This window comes from Eulemur rufifrons, chromosome 28 (assembly GCF_041146395.1).
Source record: "Eulemur rufifrons isolate Redbay chromosome 28, OSU_ERuf_1, whole genome shotgun sequence".
Taxonomy (NCBI): domain Eukaryota; kingdom Metazoa; phylum Chordata; class Mammalia; order Primates; family Lemuridae; genus Eulemur; species Eulemur rufifrons.
Genome location: NC_091010.1, coordinates 45,184,368 through 45,194,106, shown reverse-complemented (window position 1 = coordinate 45,194,106; position 9,739 = coordinate 45,184,368). Strand labels below are relative to the sequence as shown.

General features: G+C 55.6%; 1 protein-coding gene across 2 annotated transcripts; it reads right to left on the bottom strand.

The window, feature by feature from the left end:
• Positions 1 to 436: 436 nt before the first annotated feature.
• Positions 437 to 9,435, bottom strand: ANKRD2 (ankyrin repeat domain 2). 2 transcript variants are annotated; one of them, XM_069460640.1, is made up of 9 exons: positions 9,063 to 9,435; positions 5,562 to 5,663; positions 5,062 to 5,220; positions 4,858 to 4,965; positions 3,237 to 3,335; positions 2,785 to 2,883; positions 1,793 to 1,891; positions 1,502 to 1,600; positions 437 to 740 (listed from the first exon to the last, which is right to left on the bottom strand). In XM_069460640.1, the coding sequence occupies exons 1-9, from the start codon at positions 9,228 to 9,230 to the stop codon at positions 591 to 593; spliced, it is 1,083 nt and encodes a 360-aa protein (XP_069316741.1). In that variant the 5' UTR covers positions 9,231 to 9,435; the 3' UTR covers positions 437 to 590. The 2 variants fall into 2 exon arrangements, with proteins under 2 accessions (XP_069316741.1, XP_069316742.1); XM_069460641.1 differs by lacking the exon at positions 1,793 to 1,891.
• Positions 9,436 to 9,739: the final 304 nt, after the last annotated feature.

Here is a 9,739-nt window from a genome sequence, read left to right as displayed (position 1 = left end):
GGAGCTGATTGGCTGGGCTGGCCCTGCCCTGTGGGAGGCGTGGCAAGGCTGGGCCAGGAGCTGCCTGCTGGAGCGCAGGAGCCGCCCCTCCCGCTGCCTACCCCCTGCCAGGCTCCTCCTGCCCAGGCGACCACGTGACAAACCTCTACGGGGCACACAACCCCACAGGACAGCTGTCACCACAAGGGGGCCCAGGATGAGTGTGTCACCAAGCCGATCAGTGCAGGCCCAAGACTGTCCCTGGAGACTTGGGAAGGGGCAGGAAAAACGAGGAGGCAGGGAAGAAGCTAGAAGAGACCACAATAGGGGAAAGCTGCAGGTCTGGCTCAGAGGAGCCAGAGGGCTCCAAGTTCCCCTCTTCCCCAAGCCCACTCTTGCCCCCAGTCTTCCTTTATTCCTAAGTATTTCGGACACAAATGGAAGCAAACATCACACATAGCAAAAACCACTTTTTTATTGTGGTAGTCTGTAGGTGCCCCTGGATCGTGCAGAGGAATGGCTGGGTCCTTGGTTGGCTCCGGGGACCATTCTTATGACCCCCCGGCTGCACATAGGCGGGGCTGGGGGCCTGGCTGGGCTGGGGCAGGCATTCACTGGGCTGGCACAGGCTGGGGGGTCTCTTGCCCACTCTCAGGAGGCCCCTCCAGCCCATTCTGCTCTGCCCCCGGCTCGGGATGTTCCAGGGCCTGCCGGGTGTCAGCCTGCCACAGCTGCACCAGGTCCGTGGGGGTCTTTCCTGCCTGCGGAACCAAGAGGAGATCTGTTCACTGTCCAGAAGTCTATACCCGAAGGTGCCCTGCTGTACACCAGTGCTTCGTAACTGGGGGCAGCTGGCAGTGTGTGAAGACACTTTGAGTTGTCACAGCTGGGGGGTGGGTACTACGGGTATCTACTGGGTAGAGGCCAAGAATACTGCTTAAACATCCTGTGATGCACAGCACAGTCTCCCACAACCAAGAATTATCTAGCCCCAAATGTCAATAATGCTGAGGTTGAGAACCCCTTTTACCCTCTCCTTATCTTCCTGCGTTTCCCATCACCCCCTTAGCCTGTCTTGAGCCAGAGGGACTCTCCCATGTCCCTCTCTTTTCTGACTGCTCTGGGCCCGAAAGAGGAGCTTGGACTAGGGGACACAGGTCCTAAGACAACTTGAGGACACCAGGAACCGACATGGTGTGCTGGCAGTGGTCATGCCAACCACGTGCTCAGGTTCCTTCCATGATTTTGGCCCCTGTGGGCCTGCATGTGAGGACCCCTCTGGCCTATTTGGGGGCCTTTGGGGAAGTCCTCTTGCTGTCGTTTCTCTGCACTTGGACTCTGGACGCAGACATGCAGAGCTGGGAAGGCGGGTAGTTGGAATGGTGTTCTGGAGGGGACAACTTCGTGTCCTGTGGTGATGGGCCAGAGCCAGTGATACATGTCCCTAGGCTGGAGCTAGGACAGACCCTCCCCTGAGGGAGTGCTCACATGGATTCCTGAATCAGGGAAGGAATGAGCTTACCAGGTTCTTGCACATCATGTCAGCCCCATGCAGGAGCAGCAGCTTGATGATTCTGTAGCGGTTGAGCCTCACAGCATCGTGCAGGGCACTGTCCCCTTCCTAGAGCCAATGTGGCACTCAGCGTGGCGTTTGTGGGTAGCAGTCAGGGGCAGGGTGATGGGAGGTGGGCTAGAGACCCTGATCAGGAGTCACTGTCCTGAGGCTCCCAAAGGGACGGACACTGCCCGTGGGAGCCTGCAGGCTGCCCGCACACCCACAGTGGGGCGGAGCAGCGGGCAGGCTGGCACTCACTCTGTCTCTGGCATTGATGTCCAAGCCCAGGGATAGAAAGTGCTCCACGATCTCCACATGCCCTGTCCGGACTGCCACATGCAGGGGTGTGCTCAGGAGCTGGGTGGGGAGTAAGCAGGAACTGCAGTTGAGGGGGCCTGGACTGTGAAGCCCCTAGGGTCTGGGGCTGTCCTAACTCCAGCTTAATCCCTCTTCCAAGTCCTAGTGCCAAGGCCTGAGCCCTGGATGGGCAGGGAATAGTACAATTTCCCACCATCCTAACGGTCTAATTCTAAATCCTTAAATGCCGATCCCTCTGGGAAGTCTTCTATGATTCCCCTCTCAGCCAGCTGTGAGCAACTGTTCACTCCTCCACCCTTTTAAAATAATTATAACAGATGCCATTTATTGACAGATAAATGTGATAGGCATGGCAAAAGCTCATCAACACATTATGTTTTACATCAATTATAATTCAATTATGAATTGTAATAAATAATTCATTTACATACATTTTCCCACCTAATATACACAAAAACTCCACAAGACACTACAGATGAGGAACAGAGGCTCAGAGGCTAAGTCACTTGTTCAGGGTTACACATGAAGGAATGCATGAAGTATGGTGCATGAATAAATAATGAAAGGATGGATGGGTGGATGGATAGACAGATAGAAGGATGGTAAAGGATTGCATGGATGAACAAATCCTGCAGATGAGTGGCCCCAAAGCCCCTAAGTCAGTGGGTCTCTTGTCCTCCCCCTCCTCTGTTCTTCCTGCTCACATCCCCAGATGGTGGTCCCTCAAGGGCCTGCAGGCAATGGCAGGTCCCTGTCCCTGGCTTGGAGGCCAGCTGGATACTGCTTTAGCTTCCCTACTCTGCAGCCACTCCAGAAACCAGACCAGCTCACTACTTCCCTGCCTCTTGGGCTTTCCTGCCCTCCGCCCTGTCCCCCACCCTCCTACCCACGGCCACCCCAATATCTGCTGCATCTGAGCACCTTTGCCTCACCTTATCCCTCACGTTGGTGTCTGCTCCTCGGCTTTGCAGGAGTTTCACCACGTCCAAGTGGCCCCCGCGGCAAGCCCAATGCATGGCTGTGCAGTCCAGCTACAAGGGAAGGATGGGGCTTCATTGTGAAGCTGCGGGGAAGAAAGTGCCTGGGGGGAAAAGGACCCCAGCGAAGAGGGAAAGGTCCTGGGAACGAGCAGAGGCACTCTTGCACTGGGCAATGGTCTGACGGGAGCAGAAGAACCCTCAGGGCCCACCTAGTCCAAGCTAGTTTACAGAGGGGCTCAGGGAGGATATGGGTCTTGCCCAAGGTCACACAACCCACTAGAGGTGGGGCCTGGCCCCTGAGCAGCCTGTTTGTGTTTCAGGTTGGCACAGGTTGGCAGGGAGAGGGGTCTACTGGTGCTGGACCCACCTTCTGCCTCCCACCCAATACCTGTCCTCTTGCTCACCCGATCTTGGAAGTCTACAGTGGCCCCACTCTCCAGAAGCTTCTCCAGGATCTCCATGTGGCCCTCCAGGGAGGCTCGGTGCAGTGCTGTCCGGTGGAACTGTCCCCAGAGACGCTGTCAGGGCCTGGCCTCTGGCTCCAGGCCTGAGCCCATCTCCTACCCAAGCTGAGGCCCAGGCCTTACCCCAGCTTGAGTCTGACCCCTGTGTGGGTCCCCACGTCTTCTGTGTTCTGCCAGCTCCTTTATGCTCTATCCAGACCAGCCTTGGAGCCAGCCCTCTGCCCTGAGGACTCTGACCTTCTCACTGCTCCCTAAGCACATCCAGCTGTGCCTTTGCACAGGCTGGTCTCTCTGTCGCGCATGCCAGTTTTGCCCTCATTCCCTGTGAGTGCTTGATGAAAGCTGCTATTCCTTCAAGATGCAGCTCGAGTGTCACATTTCCTTGAAAGCTCTAGGCCAGAGCTGCCCTAGGGGCCCAGATGACCCTTGTCTGCAAGAGAGCGTTCCAGGGCTGGCCAAGCCTCGCTGACTCTATTTCCCCCGAGTGCCTAGCACAGGGCCAGGATGAGCATGGCCCACTGACTACTGATTCAAGGAAGGAATCAACTTTCTCCCTTCACAGGGCAGCCGCTTTCTGCTTTAGACTCTTGAAACACTACGGCCACAGTGAGTACCTTTCTGTAGTCTAATGACCTGGTTATGCTTCGATCTCCCCACCACTCTCAACCCTGGTTTTTTTTTTGTTTTTTTTTTTTGTACTCCCAGCACCTAGCACAGTGCTCAGAGGGAGATGGGGCTTGGACAGACCAAGAGGATTAAGACCCTGGAGCCTAAAGAAGAGAAAGGAGATGTGGTCAAAGGCTACCATAATGCAGACTGAATTGAAGGTGGGAAACCATTAATGTGTGGAATCCCAGGATATGAGAGCAAGGGAGCACCCTATGAGGTAAAAAGAGGCAATTTCAGGAAAAACAAAAAGTATGATGGATGATGGGAAAATTTTTAAAATAGTGGCAATGTCACACAACACTGTGAATGTAGTTAATGCCACTGAATTATATGCATAAAATTGTTAAAATGGCATATTTCATGTTATATTTTAACACAATAAAATAAAAATAATTTTTAAAAGTATGACATTATAACATGAGAAACAAAAATATCATATCCTAGTATGTGCTTTATAGTTTTTTCATTCATTCAGTAAATACTTATTGAGGTGCTAATATTCCATTTGGTTACCGTAACACGTTGTGAGGAGGAAGAAAGGAGGAAACTGAGGCATGGAGGGGGGACCGGCCCAGCCATAGGTCCCACAACTAGTGAGTGGTAGAGATGGGATTTCTCTGAGCCCAAATCTCCTGTCCCTGGCCTCATCTTATTTGATACTATTCCTCTTTCTTCCCTAAATAAACATGTGACAATCGTTACTCTGTAGGTGGAGATGGAAAAGGGTCTAAAAGGATTTAGGTAAATTCCGTGTGGGGACGGGGGCATCTCATTCTGCACACCCCACCCGGCCACCCACCCACAGAACACCCAGGGCTCTTCTCAAATAAGCCCACAGGGGGCTGAGCCAGGATTGGGGGGGGGGGGAGGTGCGGAGGGGGGAGGGCATCACCTCATCGCAGGTGTCCGCTGAACCCCCGTCAGCCAGGAACTTCTCAATGACCTTCAACTTCCCCTCCACAGCCGCTTTCAGGAATGTCTCTTCATCCACAGGGCCGGTCTGCAGCGTGTGGGTCCAGTCATCGAGGGCCGCCCCCGGCGATCCGAGGCCTCCCCACTCCCCCTGCCCCACAGGTGTCGTCCCCAGGACCCTTACGATCTCCTCGGGCTCCGGAGGCGGCTCCTGGGAGGCGGCCAGGGCGTCCCGCTTCTTCTGCTTGCGTTTTTTCCGCAGCTCGATGAGGTTCTGGATCCCGCCCACGTCGATGATCTCGCGCCGCAGGTCCAGGGACGTCTTGCGCACGCGCTCTTGGCCCTGCGTGGGGATGGCCGGTCGACCCGCTCGCTGGGCACAGCGTTTGGGGGGCTTGGGAGACCCCTGAGCTAAGCTGGAGGTGGGTGTAGGGTGGAGTGGGTAGGGAGCCCTTCTCAGAGAGAAGGAACCAAGGTCCAACTCTCCTTCTGGGACTAGATGGTTCAGACGGGAGTGGGGGCTTCCGACTCTGGAGGTCTGGGTGGGGCGGAGATTGTGCAGTGCTAACTAGCTCCTGGGGGGTGCTGAGCTGCTGGTCCCCTGGCCACGTGGGGGGAGGAGGAGCGAGGCCATAGCGCCTGGCCGGTAGCCTGGGAGCAGACATTGGGTTCTCCCGCGCTTACCTTAACCTTTTCTACTGCTGGACTCTGGGCCCCGTGGCGCTTCTCATCCTCCAGCACCAGCAAGTTCATGGGCAGCTTCTGGTGGGTGCCTTCCTGGAGTTTCTGGTGAGCCAAGGAGAGCACCTTCTCCAGCACCTAGGTAGGCAGGTGGCCTCTCCCCCAACCACTCCAAGGACATCCCCACAGGGACCTCCCCCTGGGTGGTTTCGGAACCCTTCAGGCTGGTCCTGGAGGGTCCCAGGCAAGAGCAGTCCTCCTTGGATAGGCCCCCAAAAGGAGCAAGTTCCACAGTTCCCTACTGTGGCTCAAACACTGGCCTGCTGACTGGTGTGGGTCCGGGCCAAACAAGATTAAAGAACACCAGGGTGAGTTTTTCAAGAAATTAAGTACATTCACTTTTTCAAGCACCAAGATAATTTTTTTTATTACTTTTTTGGCATTAAAAATTCACTTTCGGCTGGGGGCAGTGGCTCACGTCTGTAATCCTAGCACTCTGGGAGGCTGAGGCGAGGCAAGAGGATTGCTTCAGGCCAGGAGTTTGAAACTAGCCCGAGCAAGAGCAAGATCCTGTCTCTACAAAAAATAGAAAAATTAGCTGGGCGTGGTGGTGCATGCTTGTAGTCTCAGCTACTTGGGAGGCTGAGGCAGGAGGATCGCTTGAGCTCAGGCCTCAGCTTTCAGCCTGCAGTGGTCTCCATTAACCTTCTTCTCACTGTGATAACATGGGTTCAACTCCCTCCCAGGCTGCTCTCCATTTGCAGCTTGAGTTTTCCTGGGCTATTTCTTCCCTCTCTGTGAAGTGCTGGCGCTGGCATCTCTGGAGTGCCCCGACACAGCTCGTACGGCTGTGAGCCCAGGAACATGTGCCCAGGTTGGAGGGTGCTGAGTCAAGGTGGCCGCTGGGGAGGAATGGCCACCCTTACAGAGTGCCAGGTGCCTTTCTCATTGCTCCCTGTGCTCTGGTGTCAGGCTTTTCAAGGAGGGTTTGAGGGCAGATTTCCCGCGTCTTCATTTTGAAGGTTCTGTTGTCTACCGCTTTCTCCCTTTCATGTTGGGCTGATATGGTTTGGGATCTCCCCGGTGTTGGCCTCACCTGAAACACTGCATCTTCTCCCAGGGACAAGGGCTGACCTGGCGCTGCAGCTACTGCTGCATGGGGCACTCTGGCTGGGCTCCTCATGAAGCATCCAGAGGGCGGGCTTGTGTCTTAACGTCTTGGTATCCCCAGCACTTAGGACAGGCCCTAGCTAGCATACAGTAGGTGCTCAGCGAATGTTTGGTGAATGAATGAATGGATGGCAAGCAGGCTCAGCATCTCTGTCCACCCCCTACGTTCTCAGTGTTGACCTACCCCAGTAAGCTCTCTGCAGCAGAGCTCCAGCCTGAGCTGGCCTCCCGGGCCCTCCTCCTCCCTGTGGGGGTGCACACAGGCAAGACAGCGTCTTTCCTCGGAGACCCCTGCTAGGCTGGGGCCTGGTGGAAGCAACTGGGGACTCTAATGCCCACCCATGTCTTCCTCAAACCGTATATCCCCTCACTTTGGACTTGTCTTTGTGGGCTGGCACACAGTGGGTGCTCAATGAGCATTTGTTGAAATTGGATGTTAGTTTCATGAAACAAAACAAAACTCCCAGCTTACTTCATAGATCGTCCTGCAGATTAAATGAGAGACTGCCTGTAAACTGCTTAGCATAGGGCCTGGCATGTAGCGGGCACTCACGGGTGTCCTGACAGCCCTGTAGCTATATTTGCTGGATGAATGAACGGATGAGGACTGCTCTGTGACCCCTTGCTGAAGTCCCTCTGTCTAGTGGCAGCACTCCAGCAATGGCACAGCGGCATGACTCACCTGCCTGGCACTGGCCAGCCATGGACACATGCCCTTGCGGGAGTGAGACCTGGGATTCCTGGAGTTCCAGAGATGCCCCAGCCAGGACGCAGCAGGCTCAGTCCAAGCTCCGCCTCGGCAACTTGATCTCTTCTTTTCTTGGGGTCCTGACCCTGTCCTCTTCCTCATTCCTCATTCAGTCACTCTTCCTTTTTTGAATGGCATCTAACTGCAGACTGATTTATCTCCTACCTTCTGTTCCTGTTAGGGCAAGCTGTTCCCCTCCAACAAGTTATTCTCAGGACCATCAGAGCTGCCTTCCTAAAGTCAGTCAGGGGGCACCACTCTCCCTCACTCAACAACATTTAGTGGCTCCCCACTTCCCATAGAATAAATATCTTTTACATGGCCCTCTTTGGTCTGTCCTCTGCCTCCTTTCCAGCCTTAGCCCCTGCTACCAGACTTTCTGGTAGCAGGCAATAACCATGCTCTCACTCATGAAAACTTCAGCTCCTGTCATTTCCTTAGCCTGGAATGCTCTCCCCCTGCACTCCACCTACCACCTTGAAGGCCCAGCTCAAACATCATCCTATCAACAGAAGTCCTCGAAGGCCCACAGTCAGGATGATTCATCCTCCCTTTGTGCTCCTTCACTCTTTTTTTTTTTTTTTTTTAAGACAGAGTCTTGCTCTGTTGCCTGGGCTAGAGTGCCGTGGCATCAGCCTAGCTCACAGCAACCTCAAACTCCTGGGCTCAAGTGATCCTCCTGCCTCAGCCTCCTGAGTAGCTGGGACTACAGGCATGCACCACCATGCCCGGCTAGTTTTTTCTATTTTTAGTAGAGACAGGGCCCCTTTCTTTGTACAGGCTGGTCTTGAACTCTTCACCTCAAGCGATCCTCCCGCCTCGGCCTCCCAGAGTGCTAGGCATGAGCCACTGCACCCGGCCCATTTCCTTCACTTCAGATTCACACCTCTATGTAGCCATTTCTTCCCTCTGCCCTGTTTCTTACTTGACTTACAACTGTCAAATGTGGCTAAAATGAATGCTGAGTTGGTAAAAAGAAGGTAGGGTCTGGGCCTTAGGGGGCTCTTGGCAGAACAGACAGTAGATCAAGTACTAGTTTAAATAAAATGGAGAGTAGGACAAGCCAGCACTCCCGCCCTGTTTCCTTATCCCAGAGAAAGTGCAATTGCGCAGAGCACCAGGATTCAAAGGCCTTCCCAGGCACGGCTGGCAGTCCCGGGAAAATCCCTGCTTCCTTCCCCACTATCCCCTCCTCACTCCATTCCCAGCCTTTATTCTTCTTCAGGGACCAAACACTGGAGTTTCTCCTGCCCCAGCCTCCCACCCAGCAGCTGGGGGATCTCTGGGTCACACGCTCCTGGCAGTCCCAGGCAGGGCCCCAGCTGTCTGCCTTGTACAGCCCACCGGTCTCCCAAAGCCCAGGTGGGTGGGCAGAGTCTCAGGAAGCCCAGCTTGGCTCCCCCACCTCACTGACTCTCAGTTTAGGGGGCTGAAGCCTCAGTCTCCCACCGCCAGCAACACCCTGGGGCAGCAATGGGGCCAGCTAGGCCTTTGGGGACACCTGTCCCCCTCTCCATCAAAGGTGTGGCAGCCAGGCTCTCCCTCCCCTCGACAGCAGAGCAGGATCCCCACACCCCTGCCCGCACCTTGCTCTCCTCTTCCTGCGCCAGCCGCTCCTCGATGAGCGCCGTGGCTCTCTGCACCGCCTCGGAGCCCTCCATGGTGCCGTCCATGACTGCCTCTGCAGGCCACAGGGCCTCGGGGGCTTTATAGGCCAGAGCACCCACCCCCCCCTGGCCAGGAGCCTTTTCCATGACTCACTGGCCCAATTCTCCACCTGCCTCCCCCACCTGTCACCTTCACCTCAGGCAGCCCCAGGGAGCAGCGGGGGCCAGGGCCAGGGAGCAGGGCCAGTTGTCCCCCCCAACCCCTGGCCTATTGGAGCCAGAGGGCACAGCACCCCAAGAGCAGGGCTGCAGGAGGGAGCCTGTCCAGCCTCTGTCCTGAGTGCTTGGGCCTGGCTGGCCTTAACCAGGGCAGCTGGGCTGCACGAAGGACCCGCTGGCTGCATGCCCCAGCCCCGATGGTAGTGCCACCTGCTGGATGCCTGGAAACCCTGCCCAGCCAGCACCAGCAAGGGGGCCTGAAAACCACACTTGGGACCTGACAGGTCTGCACCCCCAGGCTGTCCTGCAGTAGGCCCCGCTGGCTACAAGGAGGAGCAGAGTCTGTTTGTCCAGGCCAGGGTACCAGGGCAGTGGCAGGAGTAAGGGCAGCTGCCTCCCTCTTTGATGGTGGCTCGAGCTGGCCTTTGCCTATTTGG

What these genes read in the sequence shown, in the direction of transcription:
- ANKRD2 (XM_069460640.1), bottom strand. Translation starts at nt 9,230, where the DNA reads ATGGAAAAGGCTCCTGGCCAGGGGGGGGTGGGTGCTCTGGCCTATAAA. An exon ending in CGCAGGAAGAGGAGAGCAAG is followed by an intron (nt 5,664 to 9,062) that starts GTGCGGGCAGGG and finishes TTGGCTCACCAG; the next exon opens with AAACTCCAGGAAGGCACCCA. An exon ending in ACACCAACGTGAGGGATAAG is followed by an intron (nt 1,892 to 2,784) that starts GTGAGGCAAAGG and finishes CTCCCCACCCAG; the next exon opens with CTCCTGAGCACACCCCTGCA.